This window comes from Podarcis raffonei, chromosome 16, assembly GCF_027172205.1.
Source record: "Podarcis raffonei isolate rPodRaf1 chromosome 16, rPodRaf1.pri, whole genome shotgun sequence".
Taxonomy (NCBI): domain Eukaryota; kingdom Metazoa; phylum Chordata; class Lepidosauria; order Squamata; family Lacertidae; genus Podarcis; species Podarcis raffonei.
Window position 1 is genome coordinate 10,117,935 of NC_070617.1, and position 27,246 is coordinate 10,145,180.

The window sequence follows — 27,246 nt, forward strand, 5'->3', positions numbered from 1 at the left end:
TATTAAGAGGTTATATAAAATTAATTTTAAAAGAATTTATAGATAAATGAAGCGTACCTGATTGCTGTAATTAGGCTAGACATTAGGCCAGGGTTGGGCAGGTAGTGGCCCGAGGGGTGACAGAAAGAGGGAGAACAAAAGGTTGGGAGAGAAGTGGCTGAAGCAGAGAAAGAGAAAGAAATGGCAGAAAGAGTGCTTTTCATTTAAGAAACAGACACAGTAAAATTGAAAAGTAAAATTGAAAAAGAGTGCTTTTTGAAATATACTCAGAGTCGCAAAGTGATTTCATGCTCTTTATTCAGCTCATAGTGGTGAGGAGGAATGAATGAACTCTGCTTTATATACAATATACATTGTTCTAGGACCAATCAGACTGCTGCAGTTTGGATCCTATTCAACTCAGTACATAACACTTTTCATTTAAGAAACAGACACAGTAAAATTAAAAACCAGCTCAGCCTCCTTTGTGAGGCTGTCCTTGACCTTTCTCTTTTCATCCCAGTTCAGTTAAGCAGAAGTACATTTCAACAACCCAAATGTGGTCAGACTGTGTCCTGGTAAAAGTTTGCCTTTTTTTGCAGAAGAAGGGAAGAGGCAAAGAAAGAAAACACACCTCAGAACTTAGTATTCTTTTTTACGTGCTAAGTTTTAGACGGCTTGTATTAAACACAACCTTTTTCATTACAGTACTCTGTAGGGTTTCTTGCAACTCTGTGCCTCTCGGGGAATGAGAAACATTTTTGTGGGGGCTGGGGGTTGCATTCCCTTCAGTCTTTTGGGGGGGGTCATCTGTTGGGTGGGTGTGCACATTCTGCTGCAATAAAATGAAAGTGTGTCTCCATGAATCCATGGAGGCTGAAAAAACTGCTTGTTATACCGTGTCCTATAGGTGTGAGTCTTCCCTCCCCCCAGATTGATATATTCCTTTTGTGAACCAAATCAACACTGCTATCACCAACAGGCAACAGATCTAAACCAGACCAGTTTCGCTTCAGAAGCAATAAGATAAAAAACCGAAGTCTTAACGGCACAATATTTCCCTGACGAAGAACCCTGTGAGGTCAGAAGGCTTGCGAAACTTTTAAAAGCAAACACTCCTTTGCAGCAGCGCACCCTCCCATTATTCCCTCCCACCATGCGCTGGTTTGTTTCCCGCCTTCTCTTCCCACCCCTTTTGTTCCCCCGCCAGCCAATCCACAGCTCCGGTGGGGTTCAAGCGCCTCTGCTCACTCCTCCTGATTGGCTCCCCGCCCCATGGCCCGTCCTCATACGATTGAGAAAGCCAATCCAGGTGGTGGCGCTGCTATGGTCCATTTTTACCAAGGGAACCGCCGCCCTCTTTCGCGGTGCACTCTGGGGGTTGTAGTCTGCCAGCGGCAAACCTGCGCTGGGTTCCTTGGGGCTCTGACAGCGCGAGGACTACAAAGCCCTGAATGCACCCCGGCGCAATAGGAATCTCTATAAGTAATGCTGCCTGCAACTCTGGCTCAGTGGCGCAGAGAAGCCTGGAGAAACGCGATCAGGTGAGAGCCGGCGGGGAGGGGTAGAAATCTTCCTTTCTTTCGTATTCCCTTATAATGCTATACTATAAAATCATCAGGGAGCCTTAAAAAATAGCAGTTCTTTAAGGTGCCACAAGACTCCTTTGTTGATTTACCTGCAATAGACTTAGCACGGCTATCCCACTGGAAACTGCATTTATTACCCACCCGAGGTCTGCGTGTGTATTACCCAGCCTAGACGCGGGGGAAAACCCCATCAAAGAGCGGGGAAAGAAGGCAAAAGGGTTCCTTAAACAGGAATGGGCGGGGTGGACTCCCGATTTCCCTGCAAACGTGAGTGTGGTTAGGACATTGTTGACAATGCAAGTCACTAGTCCTCAAGGGGTTTTGCTATCTTACCTTCCAACACATACCTGAAATAGCGTGGTGGCAAATTCGCAAGTCTTTTCGTGATAGTCAAAACCATGGCCCCTTCTAAGACAATGCAATAATAATAATAATAATAATGGATGCATTTCAATGATCAATGCAGATCTCCAGGTTTTGCCTTTCATAGGAATTTACAGTTTTTCTGTGCACATACTTGGGAAATGATTTGGAGTGCTCCAGTATCTTCTTTCAGGGTGATTTAAGTTGTGCTTTTCTTGAAGTTCCATTGTACGTAACAGAACGTGTATGCCCTTCTCTTGAAACAGAAGGATCTCATGTTCTCCGTGTTCCTAAACACTTTACTTTCACCGCCCGGGCACACTCTCCTGCTTGGCTCCCTGGTATGGTCCAGAGCTTAGGGCAAGGGAACAAGCTGAAAGATGACTCGAGCATAATGTGGAGGAAAACTCTGGTGTAATGCAATCGAACACTCATCGCTGAGCCTACCTAGTGGCAGTGAAGGTGGCAAAAAAGTCATACTTTACTTGCCTCCGTTGCATCCTCATTGTGCCATCCAGCAGAGCTTTTTCCAGGTGTGGGGGCTTTTATAACCTGGCCTGAAGGAAGTGGCAAAACTGATCATAGCTCGATGTGGCTTGTTTGCAAAGAATTTTGAGGATAAAATTGCTTGCATCCACCAGGATTTTGACTCTGCTGTTACACAGCAGATGAATCTTAAAGGGTGTCCAGAGCACGGTCTCATCCTGTTGTGTTGGATGAGTTTCAGTTAGTAAACTCAAGGATGTCGAAGATGTGCTTGGATCAGTCAGATGAGGTGATTAATACCTCCTTGTGAGATGGGTGGTCCCTGCCTGCTTAAGTACATGGCGATGAAGCCACTCCTTTCAAGAAACCCTCACTGGATAAAGAAAATCTAAGTAACTACAAACAAGCAAGTTGCCAATCTCCCCTTATTGAGCAAGGTTTTGAGTGGGTTGTCGTGGACCAGATCCAGGGGCTCTTCAAGGAAACAAATTTTCTAGATCCATTTCAGTCGGGGTTAAGGCCAGGTTTTGGCACAGAGACTGCTTTGGTCACCCTGCCTTCTATCAGGAGATAGACAAGGGAAATGTGTCCCTGTTAATTCTCCAGGACCTCTCAGTGGCTTCCAAACCATCGACCATGGTATCCTTCTGGGGTGGCTGTCTGAGTTGGGCTTTAGAGGTGTCATAGTCTGGTTCACGGGCGATCGAAGTCCCGGTAAGGGATGTCAGGACTGGGGGCAAGATGGTGGGGTGGGAGCAGGAAGCCAGGAAGCCAAGGGTCTGAAAGTAAGGAGTCACTAAGTCAAGGGTCCAAGGGTCAAGAAGCAAGGAGTCCAGAAGTCAAGGGTCCGAGGATCAAGAAACAGGGAGTCAAGAAGCCGAGGTTCAAGGATCAGGAAGCAAGAAGCCAAACGCAGCAAGACAGGAAACGTGTTGCTGTGGTAAAGAGCTGAAGGGAAATGATGACCTTATATCCCTTCCCAGCTCTTGCCACCAGGTACTGTGAGTTACCAATTGGCATCACCTGTGGGGCCGTGCCTTGCCTCTTCAGAACAAACTTAGGAAGGCCCCAGTCCTGCAAAGTCCTATTGGTCACAGGGCCCGGCTCCCACACGCACACCTTACAAGAGGAGGGTGGCACCACTTTGCGGTGGTTCCCGTCCTACTTGGATGGTCGTTTCCAGAGGGTGATTTTGGGAGGTGCTCTTCAGTCCTGTGGAGCCATCAATGTGGGGTTCCTCAGGGTTCAGTTTTATCCCCTTATGCTGTTTAACATCTGTTTAACATCTACATGAAACCGCTGAGCGGTGTTATCCAGAGTTTTGGACTATGTTGTCGGCAATATGCTAATGGCTCTGCTTCTCGTATACATCTGCGGTTGTAGCAATGGGTGTGCTAGACCGTTGTCATACCTTGGTAATGGGATGGATGAGATTCTCTCTGAAGGAGCGAGCGCATAGCTTGGGTGTACTTCTGGATCCTTTGCTTTCACTTGAGGCTCAGGCTGGTCTCAGTGGCACACAGTGGCTATCCTCAGCTTTGGCTGGTGGCCCATCTGTGCCCCTATCTGGACAGGGGTAGCCTCACTTCTGCCATCTATGCTCTGGATAATCCTCTAGGTTAGATTACTGTGATGCGTTACATATGGTGCTGCCTCTGAAGAGAGTTCAGCTGGTGCAGAATTCTTGAAGCAAGACAGTTTGAGCATATTACTTTCATTCTGGCCCAACTGCCTTGGCTGCTAATTATTTTCTGGACCAAATTCAAAGTGCTTGTTTTGATCAATAAAGCCTTAAGCTGTTCAGAATCACTGCAAACTCAAGGACTGCAAACCAACCTGGACTCTGTGGTAATCATGAGAGACCCTTCATCGAGTGCCTCCTCCATGAGGGGTAGAGGGTGGCAACATGAGAACAGGGCCTTTTCTGCAATGGCTCCCCTTTTTTGTGGAATGCTTTCCCCAGGGAGTCTTGCCTGGCTCCTTCATTACATATCTTTAGGTGCCAGACGAAAACATTCCTCTGTAACCAGGCCTTTGGCTGATTAATATTCTATGGCCTTTTAAATATGTGGGGGGCGGCGTATTATTGGTTTGTTTTGGTTTTATTACATGCATTTTGTGTTCTCATTTTGCATTTTTATGTTGTGAACCGACCTGTGATCTTCAGTTGAAGGGTGGTATACAGATTTAATAAATAATAGCAACAATAACCTAGGAGCATGCAGGGGCTAAAAAGTTCCCTGATCAAGCTGGTTGGATGGACACTGGAAATGGAGATTCTGATGCAGAAATAGTATCGGGTCTTTGACGCACCCCCGTGACCTGAACCACCAAACTGCTGTGTATCTAAAATTAAAATTTGTTGCTCTGTCCCCTGTATTACAGCAAATGGATGGGATGGGGGAAGAAGACTCCTATAGGAGGGAGCAGAATGGAGCTAGGACCTCCTGGGTTGGGTTCTTGCTTAGAACTCCTAAAAAAAGTTCACCCCACGTTGTGCAATTGCCTTGGGTGTAGGCTGCCTTCTGTTGCTCTAGAGATTTATGCCAGCTCCCTTGTGTGTAGACATATCACAATGTGCGTGGGTGCCTTGCCTTGTGTAATTCCATGGCCTTGCGCTTATCTTTTCCAGATAGAAGAATGAGCCAGAATGGAGTGGAGGCGGCAGCGGCGGCCACAGACATGGACCAGTTTGTGGGGTTCTTCCCCCAAGTTGTGAAGGATCTGACGGAAGATGACCTCCACAACGCGGAGGTGTCTGATGTTGTCGCCAGGCTGAAGCAGGTGACGGCGTGAGCTTGATTGGAAAGGCTTTTAATGGAAACTTGAAGCTGGTGGTTGCCAACATGGTGCTCGTGGGCACAGTGGCCTTCTTCAGGTCTTCCTCTGCTTGTCCACAAAACCTCTGAGCCCCCCACTCATTGCCCCCTTGGTCATGAGATACAGTGTGTGTGTGTGTTGTGTGTGTTCTTTCTGGGTGAGGGACCAGAAGGGGGCTGGCTAGGGCAGACACCCAAAAATCCAAATATATTTTTATGTGATCCCTGACTGGTTGGGACATGATGATCTAAGACAGGCATTCAGGCCTATAAAAATTAGTGACCCTTGCCTTAAGCTGTGGTGCTGTATATTTGGGGCAGTTTCATCTCCCTAAGGCATGGGCCTTATCTAAAGGGCAAATCATGATGTTCTTCTGTCTCATTTTTTACATTCATTTTCTTCCCTGTTCCATTTGTGTACATTTGCCTCCCAGGCACATCCAGGCTTCAGCAAGGTGGTGACTTCATGGCGCTTGGGGCCTATCCTGTCTTTCTGCCTCAGTGGTTTCACTTTTCCCAGGGAACTCTGGGAGTTGTAACTCTGTTAGGGGATTAAGGGTCTGCTCTTGGCACCCTAAACAGACTACATCTCCCAGAGGACTTTGGGGGAAGCCGTGGCTGTTTAAAGTGGTATAATTTGTGCTTTAAATGTGTGGGGGAAAGCAAGTAAGGGAGGATGTGCCGGCTGCGTATAAAATGGTGCAAACTGTGGGGAAATATTTTCTCGTCGCAGAAGTCAGGAGCCATTCAGTGAAGCCAAATGTTGGAAGATTCAGGACAGACAAAAAGGAGGACTTCTTCACAAGGCTTTTGATTAAGCTATGGAATTCGCTTCTATGATACGTTAGCAATGGCTGTTAAATGGGACTAGGCAAATAAGCCTGTCAATGATTGTGAGCCATTACATCTATATGTTATTTCCAGCATTGGAAGTGGTGTGCCTCTAAATGTCTGTTGAAATCATAAGTAGGGAGTTGTTGCTGTTAGCAATTGTGTGTGCAATGTATGTGTGCAATTGATACTATTTCATAACCTAATAGCAAATCCTCGTACAGCAGTATTTCCCAAACTTGGGTCTCCAGCTGCTTTCGGACTACAATTCCCATCATCCCTGACCACTGGTCTTGCTACCTAGGGATGATGGGCAGTCCAAAAACAGCTGGAGAAACACTGCTTTACAGGATGGGAGGACTACAACTTCTGGTCATTGGCCATTCTGGCCAGGACTGATGGGAGCTCGAGTCAACATCTGGAGGGCCACAGGTATTCCCCATCCCCACTTTAAGTAAAGGTAAAGGGACCCCTGACCATTAGGTCCAGTTGTGACCGACTCTGGGGTTGCGGCGCTCATCTCGCTTTATTGGCCGACAGAGCCGGCGTACAGCTTCCGGGTCATGTGGCCAGCATGACTAAGCCGCTTCTGGCGAACCAGAGCAGCGCACAGAAACACCGTTTACCTTCCTGCCGGAAGGTACCTATTTATCTACTTGCACTTTGACGTGCTTTCGAACTGCTAGGTTGGCAGGAGCAGGGACCGAGCAACGGGAGCTCACCCCGTCGCAGGGATTCGAACCGCCGACCTTCTGATCAGCAAGTCCTAGGCTCTGTGATTTAACCCACAGCGCCACCCGCTTTACACCTCACTTAATATGTGATCCCTGACTGGTTGGGACATGACTGGTCTAAGACGGAGGCAGGAACCAGTGTCCCTCCAGATGTTACTGAACTACCAAGTCTGCCATCTCTGACCATTGGCCATGCCTGCTAATAGGGCTAATGGGAGCTGCGGGGCCACAGGTTCCTCCATCCCTGTTCTGGAGCCTGCTTTCAGTAGCAAAAAGCTTCCTCTATCCTGGTGTGTGTAACTATGGGGGTGAGTGTCTCCGCAAATGTCATCCCTCCTTGTTCCCTTGCAGGTCGTGGAATACAATGCCGTCGGGGGGAAATATAACCGGGGCCTGACGGTGGTAGCTGCTTTTCGGGAGCTGGCTGCGCCAGAGCAACAGGATCCGAAAAGCTTCCAACGTGCTCTAGCTGTTGGATGGTGCATTGAACTGGTGGGTGTTTTGTACACATTATCCCTGTTATTTGGTGATGTGGAAATAAAAGGGTGTTTTCCCAGGCTTGCCATATCTGGCCGGGTTTATTTTATTTTTATTTTTTTTAATATATTTATTAAGATTTTCGAATTTAATACAATACAAAAAAAAAAATAAAGTCAAAAAGAAAAAAAAGAAGAACAAAAAGCAGAAAAAATTAAAAACACATAAAGTTCACAAAATCTATTTTTCAATAACATATTTCCCAGACCTCCTCATACCCCCCTTTCTTGTATTCCAATTCAAATTGTTAATTCAGCAAATCCTTATCCATAATTTTTAACCTATTTCTATGCTTAATTTAACATATTATTATTTCACTTTTTCTCTTTCATTCATTTCCTCAATTTATTTTTGCTAACCTTATTTTCCTTTAATTTAGTCTGTTTTAAAACAAACCAATTTTACCTTATCCAAACTTCAACATCAACACTTGTACCTCAATACCCATTCTTAAAACATTCTTTCTAAAGTCGACCCAGATTCCCTTCCATGAATTTCCCAAATTTCATACACGTTACCAAAACAAAATAAAAGTAAAAACACATTATAATTATGTACCCTTTGGATTCCCAAGCCCCACACCCCCCTTTCCCGGTTTCAGTCCCCCACAAATATCCACCAGTCTTAATCTAGTATTAGCCTGGAGACCTCACATCCGAGGCTCTTAATTCTCTCTCAATTCCTCTCTGCTGGTTTTTCTGATAGTCCTTAAAATTAAACACCAAATCTCGGAAAAGCTCTGGCCCTTCAGGATCCATATTTCTTCCAACCAGTCCTTCATACTTAAAGGTGGGGCCCAAATCTTGTTTCTTACCCCTTTCAAAACCAAATGTCCCCAAGGCTCCAACCTCCACCTTAAGCAAATTTGTAATCCTTAGGTCTTCAGATCTCCACATAAAAGTAACAACCCGTGAGTACTACGGAAATTGGTATCGTAAAGAAAAAAATTTTTTTTTAAAGAATTAGGCACGATCGGGGAAGGTGTAAAAAGGAAGTCTGCCTCCCCGTCTTGTAAACAAGTTAAAGCAAAGACCTGCTAACTAAGGTCGAGAGAACCTCTTTTTTCCTTCTTTGGTAAAAGACTTTAATTTCACGGTTTGGCAGTATAAGAAATCTTGCTGGAGGATAAAAGAGCTAATTTTGGGAGCTGAACACTCCCGGGTCCAGGAGGGTGACACTTCAGCTCCCAAAATTAGCTCTCGACCTTAGTTAGCAGGTCTTTGCTTTAACTTGTTTACAAGACGGGGAGGCAGACTTCCTTTTTACACCTTCCCCGATCGTGCCTAATTCTTTAAAAAAAAAAATTTCTTTATGATACCAATTTCCGTAGTACTCACGGGTTGTTACTTTTAGAGTCCAATTGTTCCAAAGAAGAAGTCAGCGCTCTCCGACCATGGCAATGCGGCTTCACTCTGCAGGAGAAGCAGTCGACTCTCAGCACCGCGCCGCTCACCCCGTCCCCCGTTCCGAAGCCTTTAAAAAGGCTCCTTCGCGGGTCGGGGGGCGCAAATGGTGCCCGCCGTGTCACCAGGTTCACAGGCTTCAGCGCCTGTGATTTCTGAGGGTCCCCGCATCACCGCAGCGGCAAGACCCGATCCTGCAGAGCCGATTCCCTCCGGAGCTCAGAGGGAATCCGCCATTAGTCGATGGCGCTAACCCGGAAGTCCCCCATATCTGGCCGGGTTTATGTCTAATCTCATTTTGTGTGGATGTGACACCCATGCTTGAGAAATACAATTTCTGCTTGTTCTGAGATGAGCAGACCTACTAGTCACAGTGGCAGTACTCTACTTCCTGATCTTGGAGGAAACATGCTTTTGAAATGGCTGGGAACTGCAGGTTGGGATAATTGCCCTTGCACTCTGGTTCTGCCTTTGGGCTTCCCACAGGCATGTGATTGGCCGCAGTGAGAACAGGCTGCTGGACTACATCGCCTGTTGTAGCAGGGCTCTTGTTACCTTCTTTTGGGTCAAATTTTCATTAGACTTTAAAATACTTACATAGAAATTACAGATTTCAAATTTGTTACACATTTCTCTCTAAACTTTGAGTTCCTGCCTTTCCCTCCATGCTATTCTTAGTCCTGTCCCATTTCCATACTGCATTCTAATAAACATTTTCCCTAGGCTATAATTTTTCTACCGCTGCTCATATTTCAAATCCTGCTCGCGATTACATCTGATTATGGTATATTTTCAGATATTCCAAAAAGAGCTTCTATTCTGTCATGTTGGCTTCTTATTTTTGCTGTTAGCGCCGCCAGTTCTGCATAGTCCATTAGCATTAAAATCCATTCTTTCCTTGGTGTTTTCTCTTCTTTCCAGTTCTGTGCGTACAAGATTCAAGCTGCTATTGTTGCATACATAAATAAGTTAATCCTCTTTCTGGGGGGTCTCTGACCCTATTATCCCTAAAAGAAAGGCCTCAGGTTTTGGGGGAATTACCAGTTTAGACTTTTTAAAAAAAAACAAAACATTTCATTGTGTATCATTTCCCCAAAACCTTTGGCTTTTCACACATCCACCACATTTGAAAAAAACGTTCCCTCATTGTTATCTGGCCTATATCTTCCTATATATAGGAAGGCCTGCCATTTCTCAAGCAGCAAAACCGTGGCAACAACCTTACTGCGATCTTGCAGCTTGAGAAATGGCGGACTGACCGGCCCAAGTGAGCTGTTTAAAAAGCATGAGGGGAGGCTCTGAAGTGCCTCCCTCCTCTTTTAAACCTGCCTTTCACACAGCAATTTAGCAGAGTCTGTGTGAAGCGTCTTCCTTTGTTAAACATGCCTTTAAAGGGGGTGGGGCTCCAGGTGAGCTATGGGGGAGGAATGGGGTGATAGGTGAGGAATAAAGGGAGGGGGTTGGGCAGGTATGGAGGATGGGCAAAGGGGTAGCTGGTACTGGCTAGGGGAGCGAGCGGGTGTGACCACCCCTAGTATTACAGTATGCAATAATAATATGGGGGTGGTATTTGGTTTGATTTCAGCTGCAGGCCTTTCTCCTGGTGGCAGACGACATCATGGACTATTCGGAGACCCGCCGGGGCCATCCCTGTTGGTACAAAAAGGTAGGGACGACGGTTTCTAGGGTTTGCCTGACCTCTGTGGCACGTGGGGCGGCCATTACAATGAAGGGAACAGCGACCTGTGGCCCTCTGGATGCTGTCAAGACTCCAACTCCCATCAGCCCCAGCGAGCGTGGCCATCAAGGATGATGGGATTTGCTGTTCATCAACATCTGGAGGGTTGCAGGCTCCTTATCCTCGGGAGGATGTCCAGTTTCCAGGATCCAGCCTGAAATCTCTCATTGGCCAGGCAGCTTGTGAGTTGGGTAGTTTATCTGGATCCTGGTCTTCTGGTTCTGTTGAGTCTGTGTACCAGATGGTAGGTTCCTTGCCTTCCCAAACCTGGTCCACCAGATGTTATTGGATCCCAGTTCCTATCAGCTCCAGCCAGTGTGGCCAGTGGCAAGGGATGACAGTTGTAATCCAACAATGTCTGGAGGGCACTAGTTTGTGCAAGGGCAGCTCTGGGTGACAGATGATTGAATGTCCTGAGCGTTGGGGAATGGGGTCCACTTGTCACCTGCTTTCATTTATAGGTGTAGGGGCTTAAGCCCCTGGACGGGACAGCTTCTCATCTAGGAGTCTTCTGGTTGCAGCCAGTGTTGGTCCTACTCTCAGAGTAAGGTAAAGGTAAAGGGACCTCTGAGCATTAGGTCCAGTCGTGGCCAACTCTGGGGTTGTGGCGCTCATCTCGCTTTATTGGCTGAAGGAAGCGTAAAGTTTCCGGGTCATGTGGCCAGCATGACTAAGCCACTTATGGCAAACCAGAGCAGCGAACGGAAACGCCGTTTACCTTCCCGCCGGAGCGGTACCTATTGATCTACTTGCACTTTGCTGTGCTTTTGAACTGTTAGGTTGGCAGGAGCAGGGACTGAGCAATGGGAGCTGACCCTGTCATGGGGATTCGAACCGCCGACCTTCTGATCGGCAAGTCCTAGACTCTGTGGTTTAACCCACAGTGCCACCTGTGTCCCTCTCAGAGCACACCCATTTAAATTAATAAGCATGACTCTTCACTTCTTCAGTGTGTCTGCTCCACGTAGAACTTAGCTGGATCCCAACCCTTTCCCTTCATCTCATACTTGCCAGAATTTTGCAGATAGAAAACGAGTAACACTTTAGTTTGTTGCATCAAGCATCACTTTGCAAGCCCCAAGACTTCGCTGTTGCCTGTTGTTGTCTGTCTGCTGTGCTCATTCACTCTGTGCTGTTGATTATGATTAGCATTTTAAATGCAAATATCAATGATGCAAGGAAATCAAAGAGATACAACACAAAAGGGAAACGGGACTATGAGGGAAGGTGAGAAAAGCAAGCTTAATTACTTGGCTACAGAGGAATGTAGGACTCAGTGCTAGTCCTACTCGGAATAGACCCATTGAAATGAATGGTCATGACTAGCTTATGTCCATTCATTTCAATGGGACTATACTGAATAAAACTTAGCTGGGTGCAGCCCAGAGATCTCGTAGTGAATGAGGAGGGGGGAATTGAGAGGAGCTAAAAGTTGCTAGCCTTTCGGCAAAACTTATGGAGAGGCCTTACGGCTCCCTCTCTCATAACCTGATAGAGTATCCTCCACTGATTATTTTTTTAGATGCCATTTTGGTTGAGAGATAACTAGCTACCACCAGCCGTTCAAAAACATACATTATTAGATCCAGTACAGTATGTGTGAATCGCCAGGCTGACCATCCCGTGCCACTTTAGTGCACATAAATGCGCAATCAGGTGGGTGTGTACTGGCGCGTAGTAAAACTGTGGAACTCCCTGCCACAGGAATGCCACCAACTTGGACGGCTGTAAAAGAGGATTAGGCAAATTCACAGCGGATAATGGCTGCCAGCCGTGATGGCTGTGCTCTGCCTCAGAGGCAGTAATGCTTCTGAATATCAGCAGCCGGAAACCGCGGGAGGAAAGAGTGCTGTTGTGGCTGGATCCTGCATGAGAACATGATGCTAGGCTAGATGGCCATTGGCCTGATCCTGCAGGCTCTTCTTACATTTTTAGATGGGTTATAATCCATTCCCCTCTCAGGGTCAAAACTTCTACAGACTCCTAAGTAATTAACACCACAATCCTATGCCAGCCTCCTCAGAAGTAAATTCCACTGAGTCCAATGGAGCTTACTCCCAGGTAAGCATCATAGGACTGCAGCCTCCACGATGAGCTGGAGTGTGTGCCTAGTAATTAATGCATTGAACTGTTTTTCCTTTCTTTCTGTCCCCCAGGAAGAAATTGGCCTGGATGCCGTGAACGACGCTTTCTTGCTTGAGTCCCTCATCTACCGCTTGCTGAAGCGATACTGCCGGGGTCAGCCGTACTACCTGAACTTGCTGGAGCTGTTTCTCCAGGTGGGTTTAGGCCCTGCCGTGACAGGCTATCGTCGTTTCAACACTGTCATTGTTTCAACACTGTCTGTATGCTGGGGACTGGGCCGAAGCCTTTGCTGGAAGCATTTGCTTGGAAGCCTTTGCTGGACCTTTGATGGAAGGTCCTTCTGTTGCCATGGAAACTGCTTCCGCTTTATGGAGGGGAGGGGAGAATTTGTGGGCTTGAGTGTGGCGGAGGCCATTTTGACCTGCAGAGAATATACTCCCTGACCAAAAGGAAGACTGCACACACACCCATGGCTTTTTCACGGCACCCCCTGTTCCCACATCCACAGAAAGGTCTGAGGGAGTGCTTGTTGCAGATTTAATCAGCAGGAAAATATTTTCTCTTTTATTTTTTTATTTTTTTTTTAAAGAATATTTATTAAAGTTTTCAATAGTAATACAATAAGAATCAAAAAGAAAAAAGAGAAAAAATAACAAAAATACAAAAATAAAAATAATTAAAAACACATAAAGTTTCCATTACCTATTTTCCATTAACTTATTTCCCAGACCTCCTCATACCTCCCTTTTTTGTATTCCAATTCAAATTGTTGGTTCAGCAAATCCTTATCAATAAATTTTAACCTATTTCTAAACCATTTTTTCCCCCATATTCTCTTAAAACATTACAGCTGGAAACCACTTAATTTTATTTTCTCTTTTATTTTAAACCCATCTTTGGGGATAGCATAAGATTTTTTTTTTTTTTTTAATTCTAGCCCACCACCCTTCCACTTTATCCCCACAACATAACCCTGTTATGTTGTTTAGGCTTGACAGGCCGAAGGTCACCCTATGAGCTGCATGGCTGGTTGGGGATTTGAGCCCTGGTCCTAATCTCACCCTTTGACCATTATAGCAGCCTTAAGGCTAACAGAGAAAGCACCCTTGTGAGAGAAGCACACTGGAGGGTCTGGCTCTGGGGCCTATAACTCCTCAAAGAAGCCCTGAGCCCCCTCTTCTGCAATTTACTTTTGCAAACCTTGCGCTGCTTTCAAAAAACCAGCCCTTTCCCCCCCAGACATGGCGGCACATTCTCTCTCACTCTGCATTCAAAGGTTAATCTTGAGGACTAGAATCTTTCCTCTTCACCAAGTTGATTAGGAAATCTCGATCACATCCTCCACTACTGCCATTAGTTGAGAAGCCATGTCCTTTGGGTAGGAAAATAACATCAGTGCCTTCTCTTTATTCCTTTAATTAACATATATTTAAGTTGCGCTTTGGTGAGGGAGGTCTGTGAAGACGTAGCAGACGACCCTGATCGGGCCTGTTTTTTAAAAATGAGACACTTTGCAACATTTCTTCATAGGAATAGCAGGGAGCTGGCGGTTTATCAATCTTAATTTTCTGCTCTTATCCTGTTCCTGCTCTCCCCACCCCCCAGACATCATACCAGACTGAACTGGGGCAAGCCCTGGATCTTATCACTGCTCCCCCATCCAAGGTGGATCTGAACCGCTTCACAGAACAGAGGTGAGAAGCTATTGAGATGACAAGGAAATAGTATTGGACTCGGCCCAGGAAAAAAATGGCGCAATGATGGTTATTGATAATTAAATCTACAAAAAGAACATCCATTGTTGGTCCTATTCAGAGTTGGCTCATTGCTATTAATGGACATGACCTAGCTTGGATATATTAATTTCTGTGGCTCTGTTCTGAAAACAACCTGACCCTTTTTTATAATAAAGGGGAGCTGTGAGGTTTTGTTGTTGTTGTTGAGGGTTGGCAAAGGGGGTGCAGGGTAGACAGAATTGGTGTGCATAGCTGTCAACTTTTCCCTTTTCTTGCGAGGAATCCTATTCGGAATAAGGGAATTTCCTTTTAAAAAAGGGGAACGTTGACAGCTATGTTGGTGAGCAATGCAAGCAGGAGTTGCAGCCCCTATCTGGGCAACACCCTAGAGGTCCCGGGCCATAAGGAAGTTAGATTAGGCTCAACCAGAGCCAGGGCCTTCTCAACACTGGCTCCGGCCTGGTGGAACGCTCTGTCTATTGAGACCAGGGCCCTGCGGGATCTGATCTCTTTCCGCAGGGCCTGTAAAACAGAGTTGTTCCACCTGGCCCTTGGCTCAGAATCAGTTTGATTTCCTCCCCCTTTTCCTTTTTCTTTTCTCCTCCTATGATGAGATTGCTCCCTAATTGTTTTAATATTGTATCTTAATCTTTTAAATTGTATTTTAATCAGCTTTTTATTATTATTGGTTGTTAGCCGCCCTGAGCCCGGTCTTGGCTGGGGAGGGCAGGGTATAAATAAAAATTTATTATTATTATTATTATTAGTGTGTTGCATATTTATGATTCAAAGCTGGAAACCTTTCAAGTCATGACTGGCTCTAACCTTGAACTGCGGATGCCCTTCTCTGGCAGGTACAAAACGATTGTCAAATACAAGACGGCCTTCTACTCATTCTACCTCCCAGTGGCGGCTGCAATGTACATGGTGAGCGAACGGACTTTTGCAGTATCAATGTTGCTTGGCAGGAAGGGAGGGAGGGTGTCGCAACGGCAAGTTTTCCTGGGGCTGGAGAGCTGAAGGCCAAGCAGGTTCAGGCTTCTGCCCTTAGCTAGGAGTCCTAGAGTCCCTGTCTTCCAGGAATACCAAGGCCAGGGGGCTGCCAACCTAGCCCCATCCATCAGCCAGAGAAGGACCAGCTGCAAGTTGCGGATTGCTTCCTCCTCCCTGCTAGCAAGAATGCTCAGCTCCAACTGCTAGTTTCCCTGGAAGCAACAGAAGCGGACACTCTGTTCCCAGCCCATGAGCCAGAGGGCAAAGGGCCCTTTTTGGGTGCATCCCCTCCCTCCAAGTAAGAGCAGCAGGGGGGAGCAGCCTGGCCCTAATAATAATAATAATAATAATAATAATAATAATAATAATAATAAATTTTATTTATATCCCGCCCTCCCCAGCCAAAGCCGGGCTCAGGGCGGCTAACAACAATAAAACAATACAAAAGTACAACACAAACAACACTCTAAAATCATTCATTATAAAATTAATTAAATTCAAGCCACTGGCCACCATTGGGCCAGAGCTCCGCGAAGATTGCCGAGGGAGGGAGTCAGGCTGTGCCCTGGCCAAAGGCCTGGCGGAACAGCTCTGTCTTGCAGGCCCTGCGGAAAGATGTCAAGTCCCGCAGGGCCCTAGTCTCTTGTGACAGAGTGTTCCACCAGGTCGGAGCCACAGCCGAAAAAGCCCTGGCTCTAGTTGAGGCCAGCCTAACTTCGCTGTGGCCTGGGACCTTCAAGATGTTTTTATTTGAAGACCGTAAGTTTCTCTGTGGGGCATACCAGGAGAGGCAGTCCTGTAGGTACGAGGGTCCTAGGCCGTATAGGGCTTTAAAGGTTAAAACCAGCACCTTAAACCTGATCCTGTACTCCACCGGGAGCCAGTGCAGTTGATATAGCACCGGATGAATGTGATCTCGCAGCGAAGACCCCTAGAGCTATCAACCACTACCCAAACAAAAACACCTGCAAGGAAAGGTCAGCCTGCCCTGAACTGGATATAACTGCCCTCTTATTAGCTATAATAATAATAATAATAATAATAATAATAATAATATATTTTTTTTATTTATACCCCGCCCATCTGACTGGGTCTCCCCAGCCACTCTGGGTGGCTTCCAACCAAATATCAAAAACAATACAGCGTCAGGACATTAAAAACTTCCCTAAACAGGTGTCTTTTAAAAGTAAAATAGTTATTTATTGCCTTGACGTCTGATGGGAGGGCGTTCCACAGGGCAGGCGCCGCTACCGAGAAGGCCCTCTGCCTGGTTCCCTGTAACTTGGCTTCTTGCAGGGAGGGAACCGCCAGAAGGCCCTTGGTGCTGCACCTCAGTGTCCGGGCTGGATGATGGGAGTGGAGACGCTCCTTTGTTCTGTTCTTGGAAGAGCTCCTCTCCTTCCCTCTACCTTTCTCCTTGACTTCCCTTTTTCCCTTGTGTGCTGTGTGCTTTAGTTTGTGACACTGAGAGCTGGGCCCCACTCCCTCAGTCTCTCTCCCTCGTTTTCATTTTTAATTGGTGTGAGCCGCTCAGGCAATTGTCTGCAAAAATGCAGTGAATAAATAAAAACAAGTAGGGTTTGCGGGGACCCAAGTTGTTTGGTTCCCACTCCTAAAGGGGAGAATATATGCATTTGGAATCTTTTATTTGAATCTTTGAGCAAGTCATTCTCTTGGGTAGCTCTGTCTTAACAATAGTGTGTATTCACTGAGCCACACAGCTGCACACAAAACAACATTATATATATATATATTTAAAAAAACAAATATGGTAATCAAACAACAAAGCAAATTTAAATGACAGTTAAAAAAAAAAATCTAAATAGATTATTTATTCATAGCTTGTTGGATCCCAAATGCTTGCAGAAGCAAAACTGTCTTTGCCAAAGTACTAAAAAGAATGGAGAAAGGGCAGCCTTAATAGAAGAACAAATCTTGTAAACTCCCTGCAGACAATGGGAAGGCCCCTGTCCTGCACTGACCCCTCCAACAGAAGAAATGAGGAGCAAGGCCTTCAAAAGTAGCCTTGATGTGCCTGGGTGTTTTTTACAGAAGGAAATACTAATGACTCTAGCCTCCCTGCCCCCAGAGAATTCTGGTAAATGTAGTTTTCGGGAGAGCTCTGGTTATGGCTTCCCAGGAGAAATGGCTCCCAACGTAACTTTTAAATGTTTTGTCTGTCTTCTCTTTTCCAGGCTGGCATAGACAGTGAAGAGGAACATGCTCATGCGAGGACCATCCTATTACAGATGGGGGAGTTCTTCCAGATCCAGGTGTGTTTTTCTTCTCTTACTTATGGAGATCTCTGGCTACATCTACACCATCCTGTATACCTGAAGGAGCGTCTCTACCCCCATCATTTAGCCCAGACACTGAGATCCAGCGCCAAGAGCCTTCTGGCAGTTCCCTCACCGCGAGAAGTGAAGTTACAGGGAACCAGTCAGAGGGCCTTCTCGGTAGTGGCGCCTGCCCTGTGAAATACCCTCCCATCAGATGTCAAAGAAATAAACAACTATCTTATTTTTAAAGACAGTTTAAAGGCAGACCTTTATGTTTTTAATGTTTAATGCTGCATTGTGTTTTTAATTCAGTGGTACCTCTGGATGTGAATGGGATCCATTCCGGAGCCCCGCTCGCATCCTGAAGCGAATGTAAGACACGACTGCGGGTCAAGTTTCACTGCTTCCGCGCATGCGCGTTACGTCATTCTGAGCGTCTGCACATGCGCGAGCGGCAAAACCCGGAAGTAACGCACTCCGTTACTTCCGGGTCGCTGCAGAGCGCAACCTGAAAATATTTAAGCTGAAGCGTATTCATCCCAAGGTATGACTGTATTCGGTTGGGAGTCGCCCAGAGCAGCCAGATGGGCGGGGTATAAATAATAAATTATTATTTATTTATTTATTTATTTATTTAAAACAGTGTTGTACCACAAACAGTCATGGCTTCCCCCAAAGAACTCTGGGAACTGTAGTTTAAGAGTACTGCAAGTTGTTAAGAGACCCCTCAATTCCCTGTGCAGAGCTATAATTCTCAGAGTGGTTTAGCGGTCAATGCTTCTTCCACAGAACTCTGGGAACTGTAGTTCTCTGATCAGCTCCCAGTACAGTGGTACCTCGGGTTAAGTACTTAATTTGTTCCGGAGGTCTGTTCTTAACCTGAAACTGTTCTTAACCTGAAGCACCACTTTAGCTAATGGGGCCTCCCGCTACTGCCGTGCCGCCATCATGAAGCAAAGTACTTAACCCAAGGTACTATTTCTGGGTTAGCGGAGTCTGTAACCTGAAGCGTATGTAACCTGAAACGTATGTAACCCGAGGTACCACTGTAGTCATGTGGATATGGCCTTAATTTGCCAAATACTCAGCACATGTAATATTTTGCTTCAACAAGGAGATCAGGGTTCAGAGGCAAAGCTGCAGTGGACCCTTTTTCTGTGCATTCTTTTGTTCTTCTTCTCTTTCTCTCCCTCTCCATTCTTTTGATGGGTAGCTCCGTGAGGACCAGCACCTTTCCTGTTATTTTAAATTGGGCAGGGAGCCTGTTGTTGCTGGTTATCTGTCATGATTCAAGGCTTCATTAAACCCCAGGACATACTTTTGTGTAGACAAGGTTAGCAGTAGACAAGGTTACATCTCGCAACTGGACTTGACTTCTGAGTTGACATTTGTCAAGTTACTACCCTGAAGGAACATGGAACAGGTTTGAACCAGGAAACCCAAAATTGCACTACTTGTTAGATCAGGCTAGCTGATATTTTGCCTAAAATCCCTTTTTTCTCCCTTCCTTCCTCTTATTAAAAGTTGTGTAAGTGGGGAAAGAATAGGAAGAAGGAAATTACTATGGGTTGTTTTTTTCCAGAAGAATGCAGTTTTAAAACTTCAGTCCTTAGGGTAACTGAAATTGTGTATGCTGCTTTTGTAAGCCAGGGTCAGAGAGAGTTACTTACCGTATTTTTCCGTGTATAAGACTAGGGTTTTTTAATTAGGTTTAAAATTGGGGCTCGTCTTATACACAGGTAGTGCTGAGGGGTGTTTTCTTAATTTGGAGCCCCCCAAAATAGAGGGTGTCTTATACACAGAAAAATACGGTAACTTCAAAGTCATATCTTATCCTTGTATTTGGTTCCAACTGATTGGACCCCATTCATTCATTTGCAGTAATATATGCTGCTTTGCGGGCAGACATCATAAAGCAGTTTACATAAGATTATTACAACAGTAAGCATCACTTAAGCAAGTTGTCTTGTGATTATTATTTTTTATTTAGAAAAAGCTGTTAATGGTTCTTCTTCCCTCAGTGCAAGATGGTCCTTTAGTTACAGATTAGAAACCAATCACTAACGTGTTTGGGATGATCCGGAGACTGGTATTAAGGCACCCAACATAGTTTCAAGCAGGCTTGGACCTGTGAGGGTACCTAGGAGCCTGCGCTGTATACGTTTTTTTTAGAGAGAGAGTCAAGCTTATAGACATGTCCAGACATTGGGAGACCCCCTGTTCCCCTTAGTAAGGTAAAGGTACCCCTGCCCGTACGGGCCAGTCTTGACAGACTCTAGGGTTGTGCGCTCATCTCACTCTAGAGGCTGGGGGCCAGCGCTGTCCGGAGACACTTCCGGGTCACGTGGCCAGCGTGACAAAGCCGCATCTGGCGAGCCAGCGCAGCACATGGAAACGCCGTTTACCTTCCCACCAGTAAGCGGTCCCTATTTATCTACTTGCACCCCGGGGTGCTTTCGAACTGCTAGGTTGGCAGGCGCTGGGACCGAGCAACGGGAGCGCACCCCGCCGCGGGGATTTGAACCGCCAACCTTTCGATCAGCAAGCCCTAGGCGCTGAGGCTTTTACCCACAGCGCCACCCGCGTCCCGTCCTGTTCCCCTTACAAAGTTGTAATTCCCGGGGTTCCCTGGGGAGAGGGATCAGTGGTTAAGCCACTCTGAGAACCTGCAGCTCTGCGAAGGGAATAGAGGCCTCTTCCTAACAACTCACAGCAACTTGAACAAAAGACAGTTTCCCAGGATCCTTTGGGGGAAGCCATGAGTGTTTAAGGGTCGCGGGTGGTGCTGTGGGTTAATCCACAGAGCCTAGGACTTGCCGATCAGAAGGTGGGCGGTTCGAATCCCTGTGATGGGGTGAGCTCCCATTGCTCGGTCCCTGCTCCTGCCAACCTAGCAGTTCGAAAGTACATCAAAATGCAAGTAGATAAATAGGTACCGCTTGGGCGGGAAGGTAAACGGCGTTTCCGTGCGCTGCTCTGGTTCGCCAGAAGCGGCTTAGTCATGCTGGCCACATGATCCGGAAGCTGTACGCCGGCTCTCTCGGCCAGTAAAGCGAGATGAGCGCCGCAACCCCAGAGTCGGCCGCGACTGGACCTAATGGTCAGGGGTCCCTTTACCTTACTATGAGTGTATAAAGTGGTATGATACTGCTTTAAATGTATCAAGTGGATGGAGCTTCCGTTTCTTGACCCTGTTTCCATATAAGTTACGGTCTCTGCTCAAATGTGGGGAACATCAGGCTTGAGGGGGACATGTTTTAACCTTCCAGGCTTCTCTCTTTGGCCCTCAGGACTCTTCCTCTGGCCGCACACCAGCTCAGCCTTCCACCTGCCTCAAATATTTTTGCCTGGCAGAAACTCTTGCTTGCCTGGTGTGTGTAGAAAGTAGCCTACCGCACAAAGCCAAAGCTTACATGCCCACTTTTGCCCTCTGGCCCCAGCTACCACTGACATGTGGCCCTCGGTCTGCGCAAGGTTTCCCATCCTTGCTCTACGCGATTGATCTAGGAGGCTCTGCCTCTCCTCAGTCTCTCTGCTGCCAATTTTCTTTTCAAGGGTGGCTGGCTTTGGTTGTCATGGCAACCGGGAACCCATGTTATGGCAGCTTCCTGCTGGAACCTTGTTGAATGCCCATAATTGAGAGTGTCTGATATCTTTGCATTTTTATTTTTTTGTCCTTCCACTGAGTAACCTGTTGCTGGAGATCAACGGCAGGGGAAGAGTATAAACATTCCATGTCCAAGGCAGTATATGTTTGTTTGTTTGTTTGTGTGTGTGTGTGTGTGTGTGTGTGTGTATGTATATGTATATATTTATTTTAAAAAATTGTTGATATGGAAAGTAACAGAGTAAATTACAGCAAGGAAGCTAAATAACTCTTGTAGGTGACTGATAACTTCTTTGTAAAGACTATACAGTGTCCAGAACCTTACTTTCATAAACATATAACTGTGAAGAATATATTTACAATTTCATGCACAGGTTTCCTCCTGTTAACGTTTAGGGATCTTCCTCTGTCTGTTTCAGTTCAGACAAATCACACTGACACAATACTGTCTCCAGCAGAGCAGCTGTTCTCCTCACAGACAGAGAGAAGCAGAAAGCAGTTAAAAACGACAGTTCCTGGAATAACAGTCACAACGGAATGGAATGCGCCTCTCATGTGAATCAGCCAATCACACATGGGCTACTGCCAAAGTGGCGGGGGGGACCCCATGTTAAAAATACACAGTAACCCAACCTAAGTAAACATTCCCATTTCAGGAAATTAAACCATTATCCTTAACAGAGTACCCCTGAATACAAGAAGAGCTGTAGCTCAGTGGTAGAGCACTTGCTTTGCATGTAGAAGGTCCCAGGTTCAATCCCAGGCACCTTCAGAGAGATGCTACCAGCCAGTACAGGCAAAATGGAGCCAGATTGGCCAATGGCAGTTTCCTGTGTTCCCAAAACGCAGGCAGTGAGGAGCTGGCTCTGCCACATGCTGCCCCTCTCGCCAGCTAGGCTGGATCCCGCCTCCCTGCTCACAGGGGCTCTCAGTTCTAAGGGCCCCGTGCAAGAGAGCAGCAGGGGCGATGGAGCGAGCTCTGTTGTGCGCAACAGAATGCGGTGGAAAATTGTTTCAAAAGAAGGTATTGGAGCACTTCAAATCATTTGCCCATGTGCATGCAGAGAGATTAGCAGATCTTAGCTGAAAGACAGCATCTGGCGATCAGCACTGAGCATTGCAAAGCCTCCTTAATTATTGCTGCATGTTTTTAGGAGTACAGTGGTACTCCTTCAGGTTACAGACACTTCAGGTTACAGACTCCACTAACCCATAAATAGTACAGTGGTACCTCGGGTTAAGTACTTAATTAGTTCCGGAGGTCCGTTCTTAACCTGAAACTGTTCTTAACCTGAAGCACCACTTTAGCTAATGGGGCCTCCTGCTGCCGCCGTGCCGCCGGAACACAATTTCTGTTCTTATCCTGAAGCAAAGTTCTTAACCTGAAACACTATTTCTGGATTAGCGGAGTCTGTAACCTGAAGCGTATGTAACCCAAGGTACCGTGGTCAGAGGTACCTGAAGAACTTTGCTTCAGGATGAGAACAGAAATCGCGTGGAGGCAGCGGGAGGCCCCATTAGCTAAAGTGGTACCTCAGGTTAAGAACAGTTTCAGGTTAAGAACGGATCTCCGGAACAAATTAAGTTCTTAACCCGAGGTACCACTGTATTGCATAATCTTATAAAGTTCTGTAATCGTGGAAGGGGGCGTGGTGGTGGGGGCCATGAAAGGATCCTGCTCTTCAGAATCTGCCACAATGCTATTGGCGCCTTGGTCTTCTCTAGCAATTTCTCTGGGCCCAGCTGTGCAGGTAATGTCAAGCCACAGCATTAACACTCTCCCTGCCTGCAGGATGATTTCCTTGACTGCTTTGGTGACCCTGAAATGACCGGGAAGATCGGAACGGACATCCAGGATAACAAATGCAGCTGGTTGGTGGTGCAGTGCTTGAAACGAGCCTCTGCAGAACAGAGACAACTTCTAGAGGTAAAGAGACTTCACAGTTCTATGCCCTGCTGGCATGGGAGGGAGGGGAGCTATAATCCCTCTTTGTCCCACTGGGACCAGAAGCTGGTTGGTGCCTGTGGATTTCTCCATCTCTCTTTGAAATCCAAGCAGCGATTCGAAAAAGAGCTTAGCTGCTTTTCATCAGGTGCCAAAATGGGTTTTTAAAAAATCCGGTTTGCAGCCTGATGCAAGTTATGGCGAAACACCGGCAGGTGTGCATAAGTCAATTGAAATTGGTAAAGACAAATAACCGCTTTTTAGACAATTTCTTTTTTCATTCTTCTAAGCTACCTTTTGGGACGCGGGTGGCGCTGTGGGTTAAACCACAGAGCCTAGGGCTTGCAGATCAAAAGGTCGGCGGTTTGAATCCCCGCAACGGGGTGGGCTCCCATTGCTCAGTCCCTGCTCCTGCCAACCTAGCAGTTCAAAAGCACGTCAAAGTGCAAGTAGATAAGTAGATACCGCTCCGGCAAGAAGGTAAACGGCGTTTCCGTGTGCTGCTCTGGTTCGCCAGAAGCGGCTTAGTCATGCTGGCCACATGACCCAGAAGCTGTACGCCGGCTCCCTCGGCCAATAAAGCGAGATGAGCGCCGCAACCCCAGAGTCGTCCACGACTGGACCTAATGGTCAGGGGTCCCTTTACCTTTTTAAGCTACCTTTTGGGGAAAACACCCAAAGGCACAAGAACGCTAAAAGAGAGTTGAAAGAAGTATTTTAACATAATAAAACAATGAAGAGTTAATTTTGTGTTTGCTGGTGAAAGATGAATCATAATAAATTAGATTAGATCTATTTATTTGTATCTAATCATCCAGCCATTGCAAAAGCCTGACAGTATCAAAGTAACTTGAACTGAAGTTTGTGTTAACTGGGACTCAAATAAACTGCAACATAAAGCAGACTTAAAATGCCAGATTTCCCTGGCAGGTGACAGTATGCCAGGGGAAAAAAGACCTGTTCCTCTTTTAACAAATATTAAAATGAAATAAGTGAATAACAAAGGAACCTTATACAGTGTCTCAAAATGGACCTGGTGAATCAGATTCCTCGCCAGGTTACGACGCCTGAACATCCACGCCATTAATTGAAGACCAAACGGATGGCACAATCTGTTCGTTAAGGTGCTATAAAACTCTGCAACTGATTAGCGAGGCTGCACCTCCTGACATTTCTAAAGTGTTTCTCTCGAGCATTTTAATGGGGAAGGTGGAATAATTATTAAAAATCATATGGTATTGAACTAGCGAACGTAGAAACTGCTCTGTCCAAGCTTTCCTGATCCAGGAACTGCGATAGCTACTGTACCGGCTGCAGCTGGTAGAAGGCATTTATCGCCACCTAGCCTACCTGGTCCTCCAGTGACAAAGCTGGATTGCAGAAGCAGCCCCAGACGGAGAACCTGCTCCTTCAAAGGGACTAGAACCCCATCCAGGTAGACAACTGGCCAATTTCTCAGGCACAGGAACCACTCGCCCACAGTGCTTCCACCTTGCCAGGATTCAAGCTCAGCTTGTTTCTCCATCTCACCAACTGCGCCCAAGGCACTGCTCTAAGAACTGCATGGCCTGACCTGATGATAATAATAATTTATTATTTATACCCCCCCATCTGGCTGAGCGTCCCCAGCCACTCTGGACGGCTTCCAACAAAATATTAAAATACAGTAATGCATCAAACATTAAAAGCTTCCCTAAACAGGGCTGCCTTCAGATGTCTTCTAAAAGTCTGGTAATTGTTGTTCTCTTTGACATCTGGTGGGAGGGTGTTCCACAAGGCGGGTGCCACTACCAAGAAGGCCCTCTGCCTGGTGCCCTGTAACTTGATTCAGATGCGATGGAGAAATAGAGTGTCATCGGCATACTGAAGGCACCTTGCCCCAGAAGTCCTAATGGCCACTCCCAACAGTTTCATACCGATATTAGATAGCACCGGGGGAAACGTAAACTCCAGGGGGCCGAAAAGCACTCTCCCGATGCTACTTTCTGAATTTGGTCCAGGAGGTAGGACTGGAACCCAGTTCCCATTCCCCAGAGCCGGTCTAGGAAGACACCATGGTCGATGGTATCAAAAGCCAAAGAGGAGGTCAAGAAGCAGGAGCAAGGCCACACTCCCCCTTGTCCCACTCTCTGCAAAGGTCATCCATCTGGACCGCCAAGGGTGACTCAGTCCCATGGCCAGGCCTGACCCTGAATTAGAAGGGATCTAAATGATTGGTGTCACCCAAGAATGCTAGTAGCTGCCCCACCAGAATCCTCTCCACCCAAAACATTAGTCATTATTGCTAAACGTGCATCTATGCATCTAAAAGGTAAAGGTAAAGGGGCCCCTGACCGTTAGGTCCAGTCGTGGCTGACTCTGGGGTTGCGGCACTCATCTCGCTTTATTGGCCGAGGGAGCCAGCATACAGCTTCCGGGTCATGTGGCCAGCATGACTAAGCCGCTTCTGGTGAACCAGAGCAGCGCACGGAAACGCCGTTTACCTTCCCGCCGGCGCGGTACCTATTTATCTACTTAGACTTTTTTGGGGCATGCTTTTGAACTGATAGGTTGGCAGGAGCAGGGACCGAGCAACGAGAGCTCACCCCGTCGCAGGGATTCGAACCGCCAACCTTCTGATCGGCAAGTCCTAAGCTCTGTAGTTTAACCCACAGCGCCACCCGCATCCCTATCATCTATGCATCTACACGTATGCAATTATGTGTCCTCCCACCCACCTTTTTTGGTTATGCATTTTCTTCTAGTTTTGTCACTGGAGTAGAATGTGGGCCTCTTGTCCCACGTTTAAAGATCCCTGGGAACCATAGTTTGTGAAGGGTTCTGGGAATTGTAGCTCTGTGAGAGGAGTGAACTACACTTCCCAGCATCCTTTCAGAGGGAAGCCATGGTGTGTTTTTGCAGCCTCAATCTGCCCTCGCAGCACTCCCTTTTTTAAATCAATAAATCTCTGCCCCTCTAGGAGAACTATGGACAAAAGGATCTGGACAAAGTTGCACATGTGAAACAGCTCTATGAGGAGTTGGGCCTGAAGAAAATCTACCAGGACTATGAGGAGAGCAGCTACCAGTGCTTATCGGGCCTTATTTCCCAGCATGCTGTACGTCTGCCCAGCCAGATCTTCCTTGGCCTGGCCCAGAAGATCTACAAGAGGCAGAAATGACAGACTCGGCTATCAAGAAGGAAACCAGCGTATAAATACTTGTCACGTGTGTTTGTGTGGGAGGGTGGGTTTTCCCCATTTTTCCCGCCATTGATTAGTAGAACTGCTTTAAAACCTGTTTTTGAAACCTAGTTCAGTCATCTCTTAACTCCCTGACACAGGGAGTGGTGGTTTGAAGGGACCTAAAGGCTAAGGCACACTCAGTGGCGTAGCGTGGGGGGTGCAGGGGGGCCCGGCCGCACCGGGCGCAACATCTGGGGGGCGCTCGCTCGCACTCGAGTGCTAAAATCCACGGGTTAGGGGGCGCAAATTACTTGCCTTGCCCCGGGTGCTGACAACCCACGCTACGCCACTGGGCACACTCTCTCTATCCAAAGTGTTCTCACTGCTCTTTAAACTTCTGACTGTTCCCAGGGTTCCCTGGGCTAAAACCAAGTAGTGTCCAGCTTAACCCAAGAAACATGCCCATCTAGTTCCCATGTTGTCTTTCCTTTTTTGGTTCTTCTGGCATCAGCAGTGTCCTGCAGTGCTATGGCCACTTCTCCCAACTCTGCTGGTGAATCTTTATCTCCCCCCCCCCCCCGGCCACTGCCACCACAACTCTTAGAAACAGCTGGTGGCTGCCTATTTAAAATAAAATTTAAAAATCCTTCCATGAAGCGCATGGGGGTTTATTTTGGGGGCGGGGTTTTTTTGCATCTTAAATGCGAACTGTTTTACCTCAGGGTGAGCTGTCCTGTGGTGATGAGGAGAGCATTTTTGGCTAAGGATTTTTCTTCCTTCAGTCTCTTTCTCCCATTCCCCTTCTAAGCAAGGGGATGAGGCTGCTACAATTTTGTTTGTTTGTGGAAGAAGACAAGATCCATAGCTGAATGTAATCATCTCTGCAATACGCACCATGCATTTAAAGCGCCCCTCTGAAAAAAACAACCTGAGAATTGTGGTTTAAGGGCCCTGAGAAT

At 46.7% G+C, this 27,246-nt stretch overlaps 1 protein-coding gene across 2 annotated transcripts; it reads left to right on the plus strand.

Annotated features, from left to right (window-relative positions):
* The first annotated feature begins 1,405 nt into the window (after positions 1-1,405).
* On the plus strand, positions 1,406-26,507 carry FDPS (farnesyl diphosphate synthase). 2 transcript variants are annotated; one of them, XM_053368573.1, is made up of 10 exons: positions 1,406-1,523; positions 5,050-5,201; positions 7,153-7,293; positions 10,327-10,407; positions 12,636-12,758; positions 14,170-14,258; positions 15,068-15,227; positions 17,489-17,566; positions 22,972-23,106; positions 26,084-26,507. In XM_053368573.1, the coding sequence occupies exons 2-10, from the start codon at positions 5,058-5,060 to the stop codon at positions 26,282-26,284; spliced, it is 1,152 nt and encodes a 383-aa protein (XP_053224548.1). In that variant the 5' UTR covers positions 1,406-1,523; positions 5,050-5,057; the 3' UTR covers positions 26,285-26,507. The 2 variants fall into 2 exon arrangements, with proteins under 2 accessions (XP_053224548.1, XP_053224549.1); XM_053368574.1 differs by having other exon boundaries at positions 15,155-15,227; positions 26,084-26,505.
* Positions 26,508-27,246: the final 739 nt, after the last annotated feature.